At 39.8% G+C, this 22,597-nt stretch overlaps 1 pseudogene and 1 gene segment (V, D, J or C); both read right to left on the bottom strand.

Moving 5' to 3' along the window:
- Positions 1 to 3,082: 3,082 nt before the first annotated feature.
- LOC126015896 (immunoglobulin heavy variable 1-3-like) lies at positions 3,083 to 3,562 on the bottom strand. The segment is given in 2 exon segments: positions 3,083 to 3,411; positions 3,491 to 3,562. Coding segments are annotated over 2 exon segments (375 nt in total).
- A 7,491-nt stretch (positions 3,563 to 11,053) lies between these two features.
- On the bottom strand, positions 11,054 to 19,785 carry LOC126015897 (immunoglobulin heavy variable 1-46-like; annotated as a pseudogene).
- Between the last annotated feature and the right edge of the window lie 2,812 nt (positions 19,786 to 22,597).

Raw genomic sequence — 22,597 nt, forward strand, 5'->3', positions numbered from 1 at the left:
TGGCCCAGAAAGATAATAGAGCAGTTTGGGTATCGCCTTGCTAGTTGATGTCAGATTCAATTCTCTGCTCTGATATGGTCTCCTGAGCCTGCCAGGTATGAACCCTGAGCACAGAGACAGGAATAATTTCAAAGTATCTCTAGCTATAGCTCATATCCATAGAAACAAAAACTTCCCTGTGTTCTCCAACTCAATCATCACACTGAAACCTCATATTATAACAAAAATAGTACAAGCATTAAACATAGTTTGGCTGAGTAATAGCAAAAGTTACATTCTATTGACCTTTCAGTTGTCTTTGTTCTTGCCAAAGACTGAGAGTTTAGCATCATCCTTTTATATTAATGTCCTCTTTTAAGAATTGTTTGAGTAAGTATCGGAACGGGCATGCTGCATGGTGATGGCATGGCTCAATTCACTTTTAAAACAGCAAGTATTGGAGGGAAACTTACTTGCAACATAAAGCTGGTTTTGTCACATGCTAGATATTGCTCTGGGCCTCTTTTCCTCACCGTGTCTAATGAAGAGTTTCCCTGTTTTCCAGTTGTCTGGTAATTGGTATCTCTTACCTGAGCTTACTAAGGTCCATTGAATGGTGTATGGAGATTCCAAGCAATCATCAAATCGCAGAAAACCATTCTGTTATATGTGGGAAATGTCTATTAGATAAAATTATTCCCATTCAGGATTCATCTTTTAATCTGTAACACTTTGTCAGTGTTTAGTTTTAGAATATTTGGCATTCTTGGGTATCAATTGAAATTAATGCCACATACAGAGAATAGTGGTCAGACAAAGGAACAAATCTGACCATTTCAGAATTGAAGGTAGCAGTTCAGTTAGGAAGAGGACTCATATATAAGACTTTCCTCGTGCAGAGGGAAAATACATTGCAAATCATCCTTGAGGAATGATTTATTCACTGGCCTTTCTTTCCACTATTTTCTGTCCACACCTTTCTGCTTTACGAACATCAGCTCCCCATGCTGGCCTTCCAGTAGAGCCTCTGCTTCTGTATTTTACATATTCCGTATTTGAAAAGTTTTACCATAATAAATATATTGAGCCAATAAGAATGGTCTTAAGGTCATTTTGTTCTATGAATGATCAGTGTTCCCTGAGGGAAGGAACACAGTATACACTTCAATCAGATATGAGAATTATCCCTGTCATGGTGAAAGGTATTCTTTCACCATTTGTAGGATGACCATTTTACTATATTTTGAAACTTTGTTCAAAGAGCAGATATACATTTGGGGGAAAGAAAAGAAGGAAAGTGCATGCCCATTTGGTGATATAACCTCATGCCAGTAATTACAGTGTTTTGTCTGCACTGAGTAGCCCATCCTGTGATCTCTGTTCTGTCAGCCTGGGACTTTCCAGTGGACAGTAAAAGTCATCCATGTCTTCATGTCCACTTCTCTATGCTATGATTTGTCCCTTGTTATCTATACCCTGTATGAAGGGATAGAAAGTGAAAAGAATTGGGGCCTGCGAGGTGGCACTAGAGGTAAGGTTTCTTCTGCCTTGCAAGCACTAGCCAAGGAAGGACCATGGTTCTATCCCCTGGTGTGCATATGGTTCTCCCAAGCCAGGGGCAATTTCTCAGCGCTTACCCAGGAGTAAACCCTGAGCATCAAATGGATGTGCCCCCCCCCAAAAAAAAAGGAAAGAAAAGAATTCGTTATTTATAACAAGATGGTAAAGCAAAGCACTTTCATAATTAGTCATGTAATCCCTGGCATTTATTTGCTAGGAAATTAGGTAAACTCAGTTCATATGCATAAGTGCTGGGAATTTTGTAAGAAAGATCTTGATCTTGCTCACAGTTCTTTGAGCTGGTCCAAGCTGCTGAAAGCCTTTTGGAAAATTCCCAGATTGTGTGAACCTACATCAAGATTACAGAGAACACTTTTATCAATTCCGTTATCCCATATGATACCGTAAATGTCGCTGTGTCCACTTTCACAAAAAAAAAAAAAAAGAAAGAAAGAAAAAAACTTCACTTTAATTTATCTAATGCAGAATTCCAGCTCAAGATCATTTAGATGCAAATATGCTCTTGGAGCAATGCCCCACAAAAACTGCAGGAGATAATCTTGCCAACACCTTGAATTAATATTAGAGAAAATAATTTCTTGCTGTTGCACAAAAATTATTAAAAAAAAGTTCAAAGATATAACTCCAAACATGTGTGTATTTCATACATCTGTGATAGAAATATCACTGATCTAAATTTAGTTGAAGGTACACTGACTTTGCTATATGGATCCCAGAATTGAAAGGATCAATTCCATGTTACAAATAGGGATGCTCAAAGAAAACAGTTCCAAGCAAGCAACTTTCCCAATCTCACAATAACAGAAAGAACTAAAGAAAGTGACATCCTCACATAAATCCCAATTTTAATTTTCCTAATTTTCTCACATTTCTGGTTTTTCCTGCCTTGTTTATTTACATAAGAGGAAATAAAATGGAATATTGTCTTCATTAATTGCTTTTCCTCAAGAACAAGGTTTGAAAAATGTTTGTATAAACATTGTGTAAACAAAGATAAGTCGGTGCTTGCTAAAAACTGATCTAAAGTGACAAGACCAAAGAGGTAGTATGGATGTAAGGCATTTGCCTTGCATACAGAAAGTCGGTGGTTCGAATCCCGGGATCCCATATGGTCCCGGGAGCCTCCCAGGAGCGATTTCTCAATGTAGAGTCAGGAGTAAACTCTGAGCACTGCCAAGGTGACCCAAAATAAGGAAAAAGAAAAAAAAAGGATCTCTGGTGCAAGAACACGCAATCACACATGACATTATTACATTTGATTCTTCTGTTAGCAACTGAAAACCTCCAGCAGACCGTCTTGAAGAGAAATACTAAGAATACTGGAGTCTAGGAGAATACTGTATTTCTTTTGGTTATTGCTTAATGATAAAGGAATTTACTGAGACTTTCAAATGACTGCTGAGCCTGAAACCTCCTTCTGAATCTCAGAAACCTGATTCTGTATGAAGAAGTTAAGAGACCTAAGCATTCCTCTAATCTCTTCACTCAGCACAGCTGCCTTTTCCTCAGGTTTCTGACACAGTCAGGATGTGGGTTGTGACACTGTGTGTCTCGCACAGAAATATGTGCCTGTGTCCTCAGGTGTCAGATTGCTCATTTCCATGTAGGCTGTGCTGGTGGACGTGTCTGCAGTGAGGGTGACTCTGCCCTGGAACTTTTGTGCGTATTTTGTTTTACCATCACCAGGGTAAATCCATCCCATCCACTCAAGCCCTTTTCCAGGGCGCTGCTGCACCCAGTGCATATAGTTGCTTGTGAAGGTATATCCGGATGCCTGGCAGGAGATCTTCACTGATGTTCCAGGTTTCCTCAACTCAGGCCCAGACTGCACCAGCTTCTGGGAGTCCACACCTGTGGGCAGAGATTGGATTGGAAAGATTTCCCTGACTGGACCTGGTTCCCTTCTCAGTCCAGGGACTGGGACCCTTACCTGTGGCCACAGTGAGCAGGAAGAGGATTTTCCATATCCATTCCATGCTGAGTGCTGTGCTCACACAGCCACGTTAGTGCAAAGAACTGTATACTTGCGATATCCTTACACGCAAACTTTTCTGTATTTATTTCAATAGCAGAAGTGTATTTGCATATTCATAAGGGACAATAATCATAGATAAATCCTAGTCCAATATATAGAAGAAGGAAATGATTTACTTAAGCTTAATTCTCAAGAGTGTGAGCACTAATATTTTGAGGTCATGAGCCCACAAACTATCCTTAATTCTGCAGTAGAGAATTTTTACTGGATATAAGAGAGACAGAGCATGCTACTATCAAAAACCTTCACAGAAGCCCTACATCTTCACTTCCTTGGGCTTTACTATTAGAAATTTGATGCAGATATGTTTAAGTAACTTTTAACAAAACAATCTCATTTATTGACTATTGGTTGAAACTCAGTTTCAAAAACAGAAGACTAATGAAATAGGAAATATTTTAGGATTATGAATTAGATTAACCAATGTTATTCAACATTGTACATATTCAATGTAATTCTTTTTTTTATAATTTTTATTTTGACGACATTGACTTCATATCTTTCACAGTAGTATTTTTAGTACATATTAACATTGAATCAGGGGAATTCCCATCACCAAATTTTCCCTCCTTCCACCCCCTCTCCCATCCTACATCCCATATATCCCACCCTCACCCTCCCTGAGCTGCTAAGAATAAATGGTCCCCTCTGTGTCTAGCTTACTACTTAGTTATCACATTTCTAGTTGTTCCTGGTATCCTCTCTTACTTCCCCCTCTGTTTGAGAGGCGGAACTAGATAGTCAAATTATGTGGTTTTGTTTGAAGAAAGAAAAAGCAATAAAGTGGAGTAAAAATCAAATAAGCCAAAAATGGGTGTAGTCCTTCTACAGGCTCTCACCTCAGTTTGAGGGAGGACAGTAAATAAGGAATTGAAATACCACAACAATACAAAAAGAAATATCGAATAAAATATCCAGTGAGCACTACAGCACTAAAGGCAAGCACCACTTAATAGTCTCAGTCCTGGAATAAAACCATGCCAGAACGCAAAAAGAAAGAAAGATGAAATAACATAAAATAAGGTTGGGGACATCAACTTCAATATCTACACCAAAACACAGAAGTCAAAAAGCATAAAAAGTAAAAAATAAATGGGGGCCGGAGAAATAGGATGGAGGTAAGGTGTTTGCCTTGCATGTGGAAGGATGGTGGCTAGAATGTGGCATCCCACATGGTCTTTTTAAATTTTATGTGTTTTCCTATTAAATCCTCATGAGATAAAGATTCAAAAATAAAATTGTGAGTCAGTCATACAAGGTTCCCACAATTTTCTGATCACAATTGTTCATTTACCACCCAAAATTTTTCCCATTAGTCCTCCCCTTCTAGCATCCATAGCCTGCCTTTATGACAGACACATTTTATTTCTCCCTCTATATATATATATATATATATAGAATTTCCTCTAATCTGACCCCATTTTTCCTATTCAGTATCATTGTTTGCAAGACTGCTTCTGAAGGTAACCATGCATATCTCTTTATTTCCTTTCAGTTATAATTTGTAGACCATGAGACTTTCCTATATTATTGATATAGTATTCTTTTCTCTATCTAAACTGTAACCCCTTCATTTTTATTAAGTGCTATTATTCTCATACTATGAGGTTTTGTAGCCCATATGACTGTAATCATTCTAATACTGTGTCTTCCCTTCTGACTTATATCAGATGCTACACATCTCTCTATTTATACAGAAATTTTATTAATTCATTTTACCTAACAGCTGCATAGGATTTATTCTTTAGGTGTATCTACCATAGTTTCTTTATCCAATCATCTGTTTTGTGGCCCTAGTTTGTTTCCAGACTCTGGTTAATGTGAATAGTGCTAAAAAAAAAATCATACATAGGAGAGTAGATACCTCTTTGCATTGTGTTTTGAGATCCTTAGCTAATATTTCTAGGATCAGTATATCTGGATTGAATAAAAGTTAATTCATATATTTTTGAGCATAGTCCACTTTGTCTTTTCAAAATTATTGGTTTATTTGACATTTTCACCAGCAGTGGAAAAGGGTTTTGAATTTTTTATTTTATCCTTTTAATTCATTTTAATTTTAGTTTATTTAATATAATTTATAATCTTTTAATTCATATTTCCTTTTTCTTACTTTTCAGATATGCAAATATCCTAAAAATATTTTTCAGGTATTCATGAACTTCTTTTGTTATAAATTTCTCCAACGGAATAAAGTATTTTGAAACAGCTCCGCTGACCATCAATAATTCTTTACTAGTGGTTATATCAGTTCTTTTCCTTTGAAAACAGGAAACACCAGAACTTAAGAAAAATTCTCCTAGGCCTCTAAATATATACCTAATACAGCCTGGATTGGTATGGCCACAGCGTCCCCTGCTGCCCAGAATTCCCAGCAAAGAGGCTCTTGTTTGGTTCCCAGGACTGCCAAACTCACACCTCTCTTAGGTCTGACAAGTTGTCAGTCTCTGAGAGCTGAATAACATAAGGACCTGAATTCAGAATGCACCTGCACACACTGCTCTGTTTTTAAATTATATTTAACTAACAGTGATTCATTAGTGAATCCATCTGGGCCTCGCTTTTATTTTTGGGCAGACACTTGATTACCATTTTAATTTTCTCAATAGTGATGGGGTTGTTTAGATATGCTACATGCTCTTTATTCAACCGTAGGAGATTATAAGAGTCCAAGAATTTATCCATTTCTTCCAGGTTCTCATTTTTCATAGAATAGAGTTTCTCAAAGTAGTTTCTGATTACCCTTTGAAATATAGGTAGTGATCTCCCCTTTTTCTTTTTTTTTTTTTTAAATTTTTATTTTTAATTATGAGAACAAGGGTGCAAAGTAAGAGGACAAGGTAAAGTTACAGTGGAAGGACAATCACCCATAACATAATTCTCAGAAGTCCCCTTGCTGATATATTAACTTTGAAATTTCAGCCAAAGAACATTAAGATAAATAAGACAGAATCCATGTACAATTACTTTGTCCCTCAAGTCCCCAGATTGTAACACATTATAATATTTCTTAACAGTACACAAGGCAATCTAAAGCCATAAAACTTACGTAACTCCTTAAACATTACAGGCATAGTATTTTCTTACATTTCCATATACATGCATATTAGCTTAAGTTAAACTCAAATTTTAAGTGAGTTCTTTTTAAGGATTAGAGTCAAAGGAGCACAGTAAGAATGGTGTTAGAGTGGCAATTGTTGTTTGCATAGGCCCACCAAAATATGAGGAACATGGAAATAAATAACCTTGGCCTAAGTACAAAGAGACCAGACCCCTGAAGTTTCCTGGCATAAGACCAACTCTAGGCTCCAGGCAAGCTAGATCGTCCAATCCAAGACATTGTCTGTACTGCCAACACACTTTTATTTTTCACACAGTCTCTGTTGTTGGTATCATGTTTCTGTATTAAAGATCCTGGAATCTGCATATCTTACATTGAAGTCAGGACGTGGAGCATCCTCTCCTTTCACCTCACAATCAAAGGGCAATGCAGGGAGCCCTGTCCTGTAAGCCGGTCGTTGTTGTTGTTAAGTCTTCTCAGTGTTAAGGGAAGTCTCTTTTGAGCAGGTCGAAGTCTGAGCAGTGTAGGTCTTCCATGTTAGAGGATTGCTTCCAGGTGATGTTATAGACCTGCCTGGATGTTTCGTGGATGGCTTTCCTGGTTCAGGGGAGAATGGAATATGCCCTTTCTTCTGAGGTCTGTGCCAGGTCGTTATGTCAATGTTCAGGGTGTAAGGTCCCTTTGCACTACAAGGTTTGTGTGTTCTAATCTCTATTAGATAGGATCTTATTTGTATTTATACTATTTTCCCATTTTAATGTGCCTATGCAAATAAGAAGCAATGCCACATGGTGTTATTGGCGCATATGGGGGCCATAAGAACAATTACAATGATTCCATTGACATGATTCAATCATAAGCATTAAACTGGGGGACTCTTCCACCAAAATTCCTTGTTAAACAGCTCAAAAAGAGAAGATAAAAAGTGGTTAGAATCATCACTGTATAAGACAACATTTAGTAAAAATTATAGCTGTCAGAGAAAAAACACAAAATATTCTAAAGAAATACGTGTCCATTTTATGTATCTTGAAACAGTTTGGGGTTGTCATACACAATGCACAGCTTTGGACTGTGATTACGATTCTACACTACTTAAGTTAAAAAGAGAAAACTAGATTAGTGATGTTTGAGAAGGGGTTACAGAGTTAAGGAGTAAAAAAGAGCTTTGTAGGGGTGTGGGAAAGGGGAGAATACAAAATAAACATTCTGTATACAGAAAACATAACATAAGAATAAGGGATATTCTGAATACATGAAATACATGAAGTACGCGCGGGGGCGTACGCCCCCGCGCGGTTCTGTAGTTTTTGGAAGCCTAGGGAGGAATTTCTCACCCCCTCCCCCCAAGGCCCGATTAACCAGGCGTGGCCCTGAAGACCCGCCTGGTGTGGGGGGAATCATGCTCTCCTGGACAAAGTGGTCAGCCCAGGGTCCTATGGCTAGCTGTCCTGCCCAGAGCCCCCATTATACCAGTCAAAAGCCCACGAAATCCTGGCATGTGGAGTGTTCTGGTCCCAGCCGAGCCTCTGTGGTTTTTGGATGCCTAGGAAGGATTTCTCACCCCCTCCCCCCAGGGCCCGATTAACCAGGCGTGGCCCTGAAGACCCGCCTGGTGTGGGGGAATCTTGTTCCCCTGGACTAAGTGGTCAGCCCAGGGGTCCTATGGCTAGCTGTCCTGCCCAGAGCCCCCAACATACCAGGCAAACACACCAAGAAATCCTGGCATTCGGAGTGTTCTGGGCCCAGCCAAGCCTCTGCAGTTTTTGGATGCCTAGGGAGGAATTTCTCACCCTCTCCCCCCAAGGCCCGATTAACCAGGCGTGGCCCTGAAGACCCGCCTGGTGTGGGGGGAATCATGCTCTCCTGGACAAAGTGGTCAGCCCAGGGTCCTATGGCTAGCTGTCCTGCCCAGAGCCCCCATCATACCAGTCAAAAGCCCACGAAATCCTGGCATGTGGAGTGTTCTGGTCCCAGCCGAGCCTCTGTGTCGATCTCCCCTTTTTCAATTCTAATATGAGTTATCAAATTTCTCTCTCTCTTTCTCTCTCTCTTGCTCTCTCTCTTTCTTTGTTAGTTTTGCCAGAGGTCTATAAATCTTGTTTATTTTTTCAAAGAACCAGCTTCTGCTTTCATTGATCTTATGGATTGTTTTTGGGGTTTCCCCTTGGTTGATTTCTGCTCTCAGCTTTGTTATTTTCTTCTGTTTCCCTATTTCTGGGTCCTTTTGTTGAACACTTTTTAATTCTATGACCTGCATAATTAAGATATTCAGGTATGCCTCTTCTTTACTGATGTGTGCTTGCAAAGCTATAAATTTTCTTCTCAGTACCGCTTTTGCTGTGTCCCATAGGTTCTGAAAGTTTGTGTCTTTATTGTCATTTGTTTCCAGGAAAGTTTTGATCTCCTCTTTGATTTCATCTCAGACCCACTGGTTATTCAGTATGAGACTATTTAACTTCCAGGTGTTAAAGTTTTCCTTCTGTGTCCCTTTGTAGTTCACATATAATTTCAGGGCCTTGTGGTCAGCAAAGGTCGCCTGCAAATTTTCTATCCTCTTGATATTATGGAGGTATGTTTTATGTGCTAGCATGTAGTCTATCCTGGAGAATGTTCCAAGTACATTAGAGAAGAATGTGTATCCAGGTTTCTGGGGGTTTACCTATCAAGTGTTGACAAAGCCCTATTGAGGTCTCCCACAATTATTGTGTTGTTATTGTTATTATTTTTCAGATTTGTCAACAATTTTATTAAATATTTTGCTGGCACCTCATTTGGTGCATATATGTTTAGGAGAGTGATTTCTACCTGCTGTACATGTCCCTTGATTAATACAAAATGTCCATCTTTGTCCCTTACAAATTTTCTGAGTATAAAGTTTGCATTCTCTGATATTAATATGGCTACTCCAGCTTTTTTATAAGTGTTCTTTGCTTGGATGATTTTCCTCCAGCCTTTTATTTTGAGTCTATGTTTGTTCTGACTATTCAGGTCTGTTTCTTGCAGGCAGAAGGAGGTTGGATTGAGTTTTTGACCCATTTAGCCATGTGTGTCTCTTAACTGGTGCATTTAGTCCATTGACTTTAGAGAAAAAATTGTCATGGGATTGAATAAGATCTTGTGTCAACGTTTGGTGTGTCTGTTGGTCGTCTTGACTTAAAGTAGGTCTTTCAGTTTTTCTTTTAAGGCTGGTTTTGAGTCTGTACAGTTTCTGTGCTGTTGTTTGTCTGTGAAACCATGTATTCTTCCTTCAAACCTGAAAGTGAGTTTAGCTGGGTGCAATATTTTAGGTGAAGCATATATCTTATTAAGTTTTGTCACTACGTCTCACCACTGCCTTCTGGCCTTGAGTTTTTCTGGTGACAGGTCTGCTGTAAATCTCAAGGATGCTCCCTTGAATGCAATTTCCCTCTTTGATCTTGCTGCTTTCAGAATTCTGTCTCTATCTGTGGGATTCATCATTGTGACTAGGAAATGTCTTGGGGTGTTTTTTCTGGGGCCTCTTTTAGTTGGTTCTCTACGGGCATGCAGGATTTGGTCGCATGTATTCTTTAGCTCTGGTGGTTTCTCTTTAATAATGTTCTTGACGGTTGATTCTCCTGGAGATATTCTTCCTGGGTCTCTGGAACTCCAATGATTTTTAAGTTGTTTATATTGAGCTTATCATAGACTTCTATTTTCATCTGTTCACGTTCTTTGACTAATTTTTCTATTGTCTGATCATTTTCTTTAAGGTTTTTTTCCAATCATTTCTGTTGTATAAGTTGTTATGTATCTCATCTTCCGGGGCACTAATTCTATCCTCAGCTTCTGTTACCCTGTTGGAGAGCTTATCTATTCTGTCTGTCAATTTGTCTACTGAGTTTTTCAGACCTAGCCAAGGAAGGACAGCGGGACCGTGGTTCAAACCCCTGGCATCCCATATGGTCCCGCCAAGCCAGGGGCGATCTGAGCACTTAGCCAGGAATAACTTCTGAGAATCAAACGGGTGTGGCCCCCTCAAAAAAAAAAATAAAGTAAAACATGTAATCTAGGGAAAAGCTGTTGTTCTCTTGGATATTGCTTAAAGGATTGAAAGATATGCTGTAGTTTTTCATCAAAAGGAAGATGAGTGGCGTCCAGTGGATGGGTAAAGTACTTGCCTTGAACATCGCCAAGATAGTATCCATAACCAGAATCCCATATACATGCCAAGTGAGCAAGCAGTTATTTCTGAGTAAATCTGATGTCCCCTGGTGTGACCTAAAAATAAAAACTAAATATGAGTCAGAGAAACCCTGCTGTATCTCAGACCCTGACTCAGGAGGAGAAAGGAAGCAGCATCAAAGTCCCTGTGATCTCTTGACCCAGCACAGTTGCCTCTGCCTCAGGTTTCTGAAATACTCAGGATGTGGTTGTCACATTGTGTCTCTTGCACAGTAATACATGGCCTTGTCCTCAGAGCTTTGTTTACTCACTGCCCGTGAGCTGTGCTGCTGGACTTGTATACAGTGAGAGTGACTCTGTGCTAGAACATTGGTGTTTAGACTGTATTACCATCACCAGTCTATTCCCATTCACTCAGAATTTTTTTATATCAGTCTAATTCTTAGTTTTGTGGGGGGTTAATTTATTAATAATTTTTATTTTTATGAAAGTGAATTACAAATCGTTCACAGTTTTATTTAATTTACATAGTGGCACTGAATCAGGGGCATTCCAGAGTTTTCCTCCCTCCATCCCTGTTCCCAGCATGCATCCCATTTCTACCTCCTTTGCCACCAATTCTGCTAGAATAAGTGGTGCCTTCTGGGTATAGCTTGTTGTAGATTGGGTATCAATTCTGCTGTCATTACTTTTGAATTTGCTGTTTAAGTCTGATCATTATTTTATTTTATTTTTACTCAATTTATTAGGCAGTGCAAGATGTTTCAAGTTATGTGGTTCTGTTTGATGGAAAGAAAAAAGGGTGGATGGGGCAAAAATCAAACAAACATAAAACCTAGAGGAGTCCATCTAGACATAAATATCAATTTAAGAGGAGAGAGAAAGAGGGAAGAAAATCATAACAAAAATTAAAAAGGAAGCAGACAAATAAGAAAACAACCACAAAAATAGCAACAACAACAAAAGAAATCAAAACTTTCCTGGAAACATATGATAATGAAGACACGAACTACCAGAATCTATGGAACACAGCAAAAGTGGTACTGAGAGGAAAATTTACAGCTTTGCAAGCACACATCAGGAAGGAAGAAAGGGCATACCTGAATAGCTTAATGACACAACTCATAAAACTACAAAATGACCAACAAAAGGAATGAAAAGTAGGAAGACAGAAGGAAATAACAAAGCTGAGAGCAGAAGTCAACGAAGTGGGGCCCAGAGAGATAGCACAGCGGCGTTTGCCTTGCAAGCAGCCAATCCAGGACCACAGGTGGTTGGTTCAAATCCTGGTGTCCCATATGGTCCCCCGTGCCTGCCAGGAGCTATTTCTGAGAATACAGCCAGGAGTAACCCCTGAGCAATGCCAGGAGTGGCCCAAAAAAAACAAAACAAAAAGAAGTCAACTAAGTAGAAACCTGTTATGTATTCTCTTTTTTTCCATTTTTATTTATTTAAACATCTTGATTACATAAATGATTGTAATTTATGTCATGTAAAGAACACCCCCTTCACCAGTGCAACATTCCCACTACCAATGTCTCAAATCTCCCTCCATCCCACCTCACCCCCACCTGTACTTCAGACAAGCTTTCCAGTTCCCTCATTCATTCACTTGATTATGGTAGTTCTCTGTGTAGTTATTTCTATAGCTGCACTCACCACTCTTTGTGGTGAGCTTCATGAAGTGAGCTGGTGTTCCAACCCCCCTCTCATTGTCTCTGAGGATTGTTACAAAAATGACTTATTTTTCTTAAAAACCATAGATGAGTGAGACTATTCTGCGTCTCTCTCTCTCCCTCTGACTTATTTCACTCAGCATGATAGATTCAATGTACATCCATGTATAGGAAAATTTCATGACTTCATCTCCTGATGGCTACATAATATTCCATTGTGTATATGTACCACAGTTTCTATAGCCATTCGTCTGTTGAAGGGCATCTTGGTTGTTTCCAGAGCCTGGCTATTGTGAATAGTGCTGCAATGAATATAGGTGTGAGGAAGGGGTTTTTGTATTGTATTCTTGTGTTCTTAGGGTATATCCCTAGGAGCGGAATAGCTGAATCGAATGGGAGCTCAATTTCCAGGTTTTGGAGGAATCTGCATGTCGCGTTCCATAGATGTTGGACTAGACAGCATTCCCACCAGCAGTGGATAAGAGTTCCTTTCTCTCCACATCCCAGCCAGCACTGACTGTTCTCATTCTTTGTGATGTGTGCCAATCTCTGTGATGTGAGGTGGTATCTCATCGTTGTTTTGATTTGCATCTCCCTGATGATTAGTGATGAGGAGCACTTTTTCATGTGCCTTTTGGCCATTTGTATTTCTTTTTTATCAAAGTGTCTGTTCATTTCTTCTCCCCATTTTTTGATGGGATTAGATGGTTTTTTTTCTTGTAAAGTTCTGTCAGTGCCCTGTATATTTTGAATATTAGCCCCTTATCTAAGAGTGTTGGGTGAATAGTTTCTCCCACTCAGTGGGTGAGTCTTGTATCTTGGGCACTATTTCTTTTGAGGTTCAGAAGCTTCTCAGTTTAATGTATTCCCATCTGTTGATCTCTGCTTCCACTTGTTTGGAAAGTGCAGTTTCCTACTTGAAGATACCTTTAGTCAGTTTCAATGTCATGGAGTGTTTTACCGACGTGTTGTTCTATATACCTTATGATATCAGGTCTGTTATCAAGGTCTTTAATCCATTTGGATTTTACCTTCATACATGATGTTAACTGGGGGTCTATGTTCACTTTTTTGCAAGTAGCTAACCAGTTCTGCCAGCACCACTTGTTGAAGAGATTTTCCCTGCTCCACTTAGGATTTCTTGCTCTTTTGTCAAAAATTAGGTAATTGTATGTCTGAGGGACAATGTCTGAGAACTCAAGCCTATTCCACTGATCTGAGGGTCTGTCTTTATTCCAATACCATGCCGTTTTGACAACTATTGCTTTGTAGTACAGTTTAAAGTTGGGGAAAGTAATGCCTCCCATTTTTCTTTTCCCTAGGAGTGCTTTAGCTATTCAAGGGTGTTTATTGTTCCAGATGAACTTCATAAGCGTTTGATCCACTTCTTTAAAGAATGTCATGGGTATTTTTAAGGGGATGGCATTAAATCTGTATAATGCTTTGGGGAGTATTGCCATTTTAATGATGTTAATCCTGCCAATCCATGAGCAGGGTATGTGTTTCCATTTCCGTGTGTCCTCTCTTATTTCTTGGAGCAGGGCTTTATAATTTTCTTTGTATAGGTCCTTCACGTCTTTGGTCAAGTTGACTCCAAGATATTTGAGTTTGTGTGGCACTATTGTAAATGGGATTGCATTCCTGACTTCCATCTCTTCTCTATCATTATTGGTGTATAAAAAGGCCATTGATTTCTGTAGGTTGATTTTGTAGCCTGCCACCTTGCTATATGAGTCTATTGTTTCTAGAAGCTTTTGGTAGAGTCTTTAGGTTTTTCTAAGTAGAGTATCATGTCGTCTGCAAACAATGAGAGCTTGACTTCTTCCTTTCTTATCTGGATTCCCTTGATATCTATTTTTTGCCTGATCGCTATAGCAAGAACTTCCAGTACTATGTTGAAGAGAAGTGGTGAGAGTGGACAGCCTTGTCTTTTACCAGAATTTAGAGGGAAGACTTTTAGTTCTTCTCCATTGAGGATAATATTTGCCATTAGCTTATGGTAGATGGCTTCAACTAGATTGAGAAAGGTTCCTTCTATTCCCATCTTGCTGAGAGTTTTGATCAAGAATGGGTGTAGGACCTTATCAAATGCTTTCTCAGCATCTATTGATATGATCATGTGATTTTTATTTTTCTTGTTGTTGATGTTGTGTATTATGTTGGTAGATTTACGGATGTTAAACCATCCTTGCATTCCTGGGATGAAACCTACTTGGTCATAGTGTATGATCTTCTGATGATGCATTGGATCCTATTTGCCAAGATTTTGTTGAAGATCTTTGCATCAGCATTCATCAGGGATATTGGTCTGTAATTTTCATTTTTGCCAGCATCTCTGTACAGTTTTGGTATCAAGGTGATGTTGGCTTCATAAAACCTGTTTGGGAGTGTTCCCATTTTTTTTAATTTCTAATTAATTTCTAATTAATAGAAGAGCTTGGCTAGTATTGGTAGTAGCTCCTCTTGAAAGATTTGAAAAAATTCATTAGGAAATCCATGTGGGCCTGGGCTTTTCTTTTGGGGCAGATGTTTGATTACAGTTTCAATATCCTCAGTAGTGATGGGGGTGTTTAGATATGCTACATCCTCCTTACTTAAATGTGGAAGGTTATAGGTGTTCAAGAATTTTTCCATTTCTTCTAGGTTCCCATGTTTAGTAGCATAAAGTTTCTCAAAGTAGTCTCTGATTACCCTTTGGATCTCTGCAATATCTGTCGTGATCTCCCCTTTTTCATTTCTAATAAGGGTTATCAGATTTCTCTCTTTGTGAGTTTTGCCAATGGTCTATCAATCTTGTTTATTTTTTCAAAGAACCAACTTCTGCTTTTGTTGATTTTTGAATTTTTTTTTGGTTTTCCACCTCATTGAGTTCTGCTTTCAGCTTTGTTATTTCCTTCTGTCTCCCTATTTTTGGTTCCTTTTGTTGGTCATTTTCTAATTTTTTGAGCTGCATCATTAAGTTATTCAGGTATGCCCCTTCTTTCTTCCTGATGTGTGCTTGTAGAGTTATAAATTTTCCTCTAAGGACCGCTTTTGCTGTGTCCCATGGATTCTGGCAGTTTGTGTCTTCATTATCATTTGTTTCCAGGAAAATTTTGATTTCCTTTTTGATTTCATCTCGAACCCCCTGGTTGTTCAGCAGCAGGGTGTTTAATTTCCAATTGTTAAAGTTTTTCTTCTGTGTGACTTTGTAGTTCACATCTAATTTCAGAGCCTTGTGGTCAGCAAAGATAGCCTGCAAGATTTCTATCCTCTTGATTTTATGGAGGTATATTTTATGTGTCAGCATGTAGTCTATTCTGGAGAATGACCCATGTACATTGGAAAAGAATGTGTATCCAGGTTTTTTGGGATGGAGTGTCCTGTGCATATCTATGAGTCCTCTTTCTTCCATTACTCTTTTCAGGGCTAGTATGTTTTTGTTGGGTTTCAATCTGATTGACCTATCAAGTGTTGATAGGGCCGTGTTGAGGTCTCCTACAATTATTGTGTTATTGATTTCTTCTTTCAGATTTATCAGTAACTCTATTAGATAATTTGCTGGTCTCTCATTGGGCGCATAGTCTGATTTCTTCCTGTTGCACATATCCCTTGATTAATACATAGTGTTCATCTTTGTTCCTTACCACTTTTCTGAGCATAAAGTTGGTGTCATTAGATATTAATATGACCACCCCAGTTTTTGAGGGTGTTGTTTGCTTGGATGATTTTTCTTCAGCCTTTGATTTTGAGTCTATGTTTGTTCTTACTATTCAGATGTGTTTCTTGTAGGCAGCAGAAAGTTGGATTCATCTTTTTGACCCATTTTGCCACTCTGTGTCTTTTAATTGGTGAATTTAGTCCATTGACATTGAGGGAGATGATTATCATAGGATTTAATGTCATCTTTGAAGATAAGTTTGCTCTGTTTTTTGGTCTCTCTTGTCTTAGAGTAGACCTGTCAGTTTTTCCTTTAAGGCTGGTTTATCATCTGTGAAGTTTCTGAGCTCTTGTTTATCCATGAAGCTATGTATTCTTCCTTCAAACCTGAACATGAGTCGGACTGGGTGCAGTATTCTTGGGGAGGCATTCATTTCATTCAGTCTTGTCACAATATCCCACCACTGTCTTCTGGCCTTGAGAGTTTCTTGTGACATGTCTGCTGTAAGTCTTAGGGATGCTCCTTTGAATGTAATTTCCCTTTTTGATCTTGCTGTTTCAGTATGCTATCTCTATCTATGGGATTTGTCATTGTAATGAGGATATGTCTTGGGGTGTTTTTCTTTGGGTCTCTTTTAGCTGGTACTCTTCGGCCATGCAGGATTTGATTGCATGTAGTCTTTAACTCTGGAAGTATCTCTTTGATGATGGCTTTGACAGTTGATTCTTCCTGGAGTTCTCCTTCCTGGGTCTCTGGGACTCCAATGATTCTTATGTTGTTTCTGTTGAGTTTATCAAAGACTTCTATTTTCATCTGTTCGCATTCCTTGAGTACTTTTTCCATTGCCTGTTCGTTTGTCTTAAGGTTTTTTTCCAATTTCTTCTGTTGTGTTGAGTTTTTCTGCATCACATCTTCCAGTACTCTGATTCTCTCCTCAGCTGCTGATGCCCTGTTGGCAAGGCTATCCATTGAGGTTTTCAGTTGAACAACCGTGTTTTTCATATCTGCTATTTCAGTTTGGAGTTTTCTGATTTCTGTCTTTATGTTCTGTTCAGATCAATCTATGCAATTTTTGAGTTCTACGAACATCTTCCATATTTCTATTCTAAACTCCTTATCTAAGAGGTTAAACAGGTGGTTGGAATTTATTAGGTCATCCGAGCTTTCATCTTCATTCTCTGTGGATGGTGTTTGCCTGCGAGGTTTCCCCATTGTTATGCTTGTAGTGTGGTTTTTCCTGCGTGTTTTGGTGGGGTTCATTGGTTAGAAAGAGTGCGCGGCTGCAAAGCGAAGCTGCTCTTCTCCTGCCTCTAGTCGACAGTCCTCAGAGTGAAAAAAGGCACAGCAGGGTGGAGCCTCCACAGGCCAGAGCCCTCAGCAGCCAGAATGTACTTACTGGGCAGCTTCAAAATGCAGTTTTTTGGGGGTGCGCTCCCTAGACCTCTGAGGAAACCTTCAGGGATTCAGAAACTGAGGCAAACAGGCATAGAAGCAGTTTCCCTTGAAGTCCTCTGAGTGAACCCTGTTGTGTATTCATGTTGTAATATTGTTTTTGCCTGTCGTCCCACCTGACGACAGAGCTGAGGACTGGTTTGGTTTGCTTTTTGGAGCTGGCTACAGACTGACAAAAGACTCTCTTTGCTGAACCTTTGGTCCCCTAATCTTTTGTTTGTGTTGATTATTTACTCCGGATATTATTACCAGGGTCTTCCCCAAAAGGGGGGACAGAAGAATGGAATTTAATTTATCTTTCTGGGAGTTATTTGTGGACTCAGAAACTATCAATTAGGAGTTCAAATTCCAACAACAAATGACGCCTGGAACAGGTGAATCTGGACCCTCAGTAACTGGAAATGACATGTTTTATTGGAAATTACCTCTGCAGGTCCTTGGCTGATTTCTATAGATACTCACGCTCACTATGCCATCTGTTATTAAATACATCAGTTTGGCATTATTCAAGTGCATTATTCTGTTTGGATGTAAACCACTTGGTTTGGCACTAGTAAATATCATTGTCGTTGGATGGTTGGTGTTTACATTCCAATCAAAAATTTCTACTCCAATATTTGCATCGCTTGAGTGGTCTCCATTAGTTATAGTTTGTGGAATTTCTGTTTTGGCTAATATGGCTATTGTATGCATAGGCATTGGCTGGTGGTTAGAAAATAGACAGTGTGGAAATTGTAAAGTGATGACCAGTATGGACAATAAAAAAAATTTATCCTACGAAAATTCAGACTAAGGTACAGGCTGATAAATCTAGCACTGGCATCAAGAATATAGGCATTTTTGCCAGTAAAAAATCAACCCAGACACGTAATTTAGATACTCACGGTCCAAATCAAAATCTTGACACTGATGACCAACCTCCAGTGCTAACTTCACAAGAGAGTCCTGAATCTGTTCACAGTATGGACTCACATGTTAGTGCCAACTCAGACAATGAACCACATTCTAGTACTCCACACCTCAGGCCTCAGAGCCCTGTGCAGGGTACTTCTGCTAATCCGGCCTCAACTCCATTGCAGACAGTATATATTCCAACTAATCAACCTCTCAAAATGGAGGATGTGGAACAGTTTAAAACAGCATGTAAAGATTTTGAGGCAACCTCTCCATATTGTCTGGAGATACTAGAATTGGCTGCATGAAAGACAAATGTCCTACCACTGTGCTATTACTCTGGCTCAGGTTGAAGGTTTCTAAAGAAAGACTTAAGAGAAAAAAAACATGCAATGAAAACAGCACATACTTATGAGTGGTTATTTTGCTAAAATATATGAATCTCCAGAGTACATTATAAGAAAGTATGAATAAAAATATGTAATATAGAAAAAGGCTTTGGTCTTTAGACGATTACTGAAAGATTGAGAGATATACTATACTCTTGCTTCAAAAGAAGGATGAGCAGGGTTCATAGTGTGGGTAAGGCAGTTAACTTGAACATTGTCAACACAGGATTAATCCGCAGAATCTGACATGGATGTCCAAGTCAGCCAAGAGATATTTCCTGAGAGAAGAGTCAGGAGTAAACCTGAGGTCACCTAGTATGAACTAAAAAATAAAAATAAATAAAAGTTAATTAAACTCCTCAAGCCAAAGATTCCTGCCTGTGTCTCAGTGCCTGATTCTAGAGAAGAAAGTAGTCAGCAGCATCAGCAACTCTGTTATTTTCTCACCCAGCACAGCTGCAACTCCCTCAGGTTTCTGACATGCTCAGGATATGGGCTGTAACACTGTCTCTGGTACAGAGACATGGCCGTGTCCTCAGAGCTCAGATTGCTGAGTTCCATGTGGGCTATGCTAGTGGACTTGTCTGCACTTAAGGTCACTCTACCCTTAAAGCTCTGTGTGTAGTTTGTATCACCAATGTTAGGATTTATTTCATCCACTCAAGCGCTTGTCCAGGACGCTGCTTCACCCATTGCATCCATCTACTGGTGAAGGTGTATTCGGATGCCTTGCAGGAGATCTTCACTGATGTCCCAGGTTTCCTCACATCAGCCCCAGACTGCACCAGCCGCACCTGGGAGTTCACACCTGTGAACAGAGACATGAGTGAACAAACTTCCTGACTGGGCTTACTTCGCTCCTTATTTCAGGAACTGGGACACTTACCCATAGCCACTGAGAGCAGGAAGAGGGTTTTCCATGTCCAGTTCATGGTGAGGGCTATACACTTATGGCCACTTTAGGGATGTCCTCAGATACAAATGTTTTCATACTTTATTAAGTAAACTAGTGCTTGTTTGCATATTTATGAGGGAGAAGAATTTATAGATGAAGTTAATGACCACATCAAGATGAACCACATAGAACACTCAGGAATAACTCTAAAGTGTCTTAGAACTCAAGTGTCATGAACCATACCCTGTTCTTGGACTCTTTCTTGTAGAAAATCTCCACTGGGATTAAATTGGCAAGTCATGCTACTCTCAGAGAATGCTCTGACAGGCCCTGATGTCAGAGCCCTTGATATGAAGTTTGATATGAGGAATTTGACATCAGAAGTTTGATGTGAGGGACTTCAGAGCATAAAAACCGGCTATCCTTTGCAAAAGCTGGCTCCCTGTGTGTGACACCAGGCGGGGAAAATCCGCGAAAGTACACCGGCCCAGTGGGGCTCAGCTGTGAAAGACTGTGAGTGTGACCTGTCTATGTCTGTCTACTGTCCTCTTGCGTGAAACTCTTGCGAGTGGGGCAAAAAGAGCCTCCAGAAACCTCGCTCGCCCAGACGCCATTTTCAGGGAGGGACTTCAGAGCATAAAAGCCGGCTATCCTTTGCAAAAGCTGGCTCCCTGTGTGTGAAACCAGGCGGGGAAAATCCGCGAAAGTACACCGGCCCAGTGGGGCTCAGCTGTGAAAGACTGTGAGTGTGACCTGTCTATGTCTGTCTACTGTCCTCTTGCGTGAAACTCTTGCGAGTGGGGCAAAAAGAGGCTCAGAGGAGCACGGCCGCTCGCTTCGCTACGCGGCCGTGCACTCTTTCTAAGGAAAGAACTCCATTGCAACAAGAAGGAAAAATCACACTAAGAATGGCGCTATATCACAGAAGCAAACATTTCTCTCTGGACTGTCTTCTCTGTTACATGCTCGGGCCTAAGATTTGACCCAGTGTGAGGCTTCATCCACGGAGGACTCCCCTCCCTTAGAGGCAAGTCAGCCCATCCAGAAAGGGAGGAGCCAGAGGAGTGTGCTGCCTACATCATATAGACAATGAATACCACTACAACACGTAGAAAAACCCACAATACAAATGTGACAATGGGGAAACAGCGCAGGCCAGCATCAGACATAGAGAATGAAGATGACAATTCTGAGGACCAGATAATGACTGAACAACTAATCAACCTCTCAGATAAGGACTTTAGACTAGCAATATGGAAGGTGCTCAACAGACTCCAAGAAACCATGGATCGAGTTGAACAGAACACTAATAAGAACCAAGAAAATATGAAGGCAGAAATGACAAAACTCCAAACTGAAATAACATGTCAACTAACAGGCCTGAAAAACTCAGTAAACGAAGTGAATGACAAAATGGATAAGCTCTGGGACAGGGTATCAGAAGCTGAGAATAGACTTGGTGCTGTGGAAGATGAGATACATAACAATTCCATACAGCAGGAGAGATTGGACAAAAAACTTAAAGCAAATGAGCAGACAATGGAAAAATTAGTCAAAGAATGGGAACAGACGAAAATAGAAGTCTATGATAAGATCAACAGAAACAACTTAAGAATCATTGGAGTCCCAGAGACCCAGGAAGAAAATTTCCAGGAAGAATCAATGGTCAAGAACATCATTAAAGAGAAACTTCCAGAGCTAAAGAATATATGTGATCAAATCCTGCATGCCCGAAGAGTACCAACCAAAAGAGACCCCAGAAAAACCACCCCAAGACACATCCTAGTCACAATGACAAATCCCACAGATAGAGACAGAATTCTGAAAACAGCAAGATCAAAAGGGGAAATCATGTTCAAGCAAGCTTCCCTGAGATTTACAGCAGACCTGTCACCAGAAACGCTCAATGCCAGAAAGCAGTGGTGGGATATTGTGACAAGACTGAATGAAATGAATGCTTCACCCAGAATACTATACCCAGCAAAACTCACTTTCCGGTTTGATGGAAGAATACATGGTTTCACAGACAAAAAACAGCTCAGAAACTTCACAGACACAAAACCAGTCTTAAGAGAAAAACTGAAAGACCTAATCTAAGACAAGACTACCCAAAAGACACACCAAATTTTGAAATAAAGATGGCGTTAAATCCCAGGACAATTCTTTCTCTCAACGTCAATGGACTAAATGCACCAGTTAAGAGACACAGAGTGGCTAAATGGATCAAAAAACTCAATCCAACCTTCTGCTGCCTACAAGAAACGCACCTGAATAGTCAGAACAAACATAGACTCAAAATAAAAGGCTGGAGAAAAGTTATCCAAGCAAACAACACCCATAAAAAAGCTGGAGTGGCCATACTAATATCAGATAATGCAAACTTTATACTCAGGAAGGTTGTAAGGGACAAAGACGGACATTTTATATTAATCAAGGGGTACGTAGAGCAGGAAGAATTCACTCTCCTAAACATATATGCACCGAATGAGGGGCCAGCAAAATATTTAATACAACTGCTGACAAATCTGAAAAATAATATCAACAACAACACAATAATTGTGGGGGACCTAAACACGGCTTTGTCAACACTGGACAGGTCAACCAGACTGAAACCCAACAAGAATATACTAGACCTGAGGAGAGAAATGGAAGAAAGAGGCCTAGTGGATATATATAGGACACTCCATCCCCAGAAACCTGGATACACATTCTTCTCCAATGTACATGGGACATTCTCCAGGATAGACTACATGCTGGCACATAAAACATACCTCCATAAGATCAAGAGGATAGAAATTTTGCAGACTACCTTCGCTGACCACAAGGCTCTGAAATTATTTGTGAACTCC

Source organism: Suncus etruscus, chromosome 8, assembly GCF_024139225.1.
Source record: "Suncus etruscus isolate mSunEtr1 chromosome 8, mSunEtr1.pri.cur, whole genome shotgun sequence".
NCBI classification, from domain to species: domain Eukaryota; kingdom Metazoa; phylum Chordata; class Mammalia; order Eulipotyphla; family Soricidae; genus Suncus; species Suncus etruscus.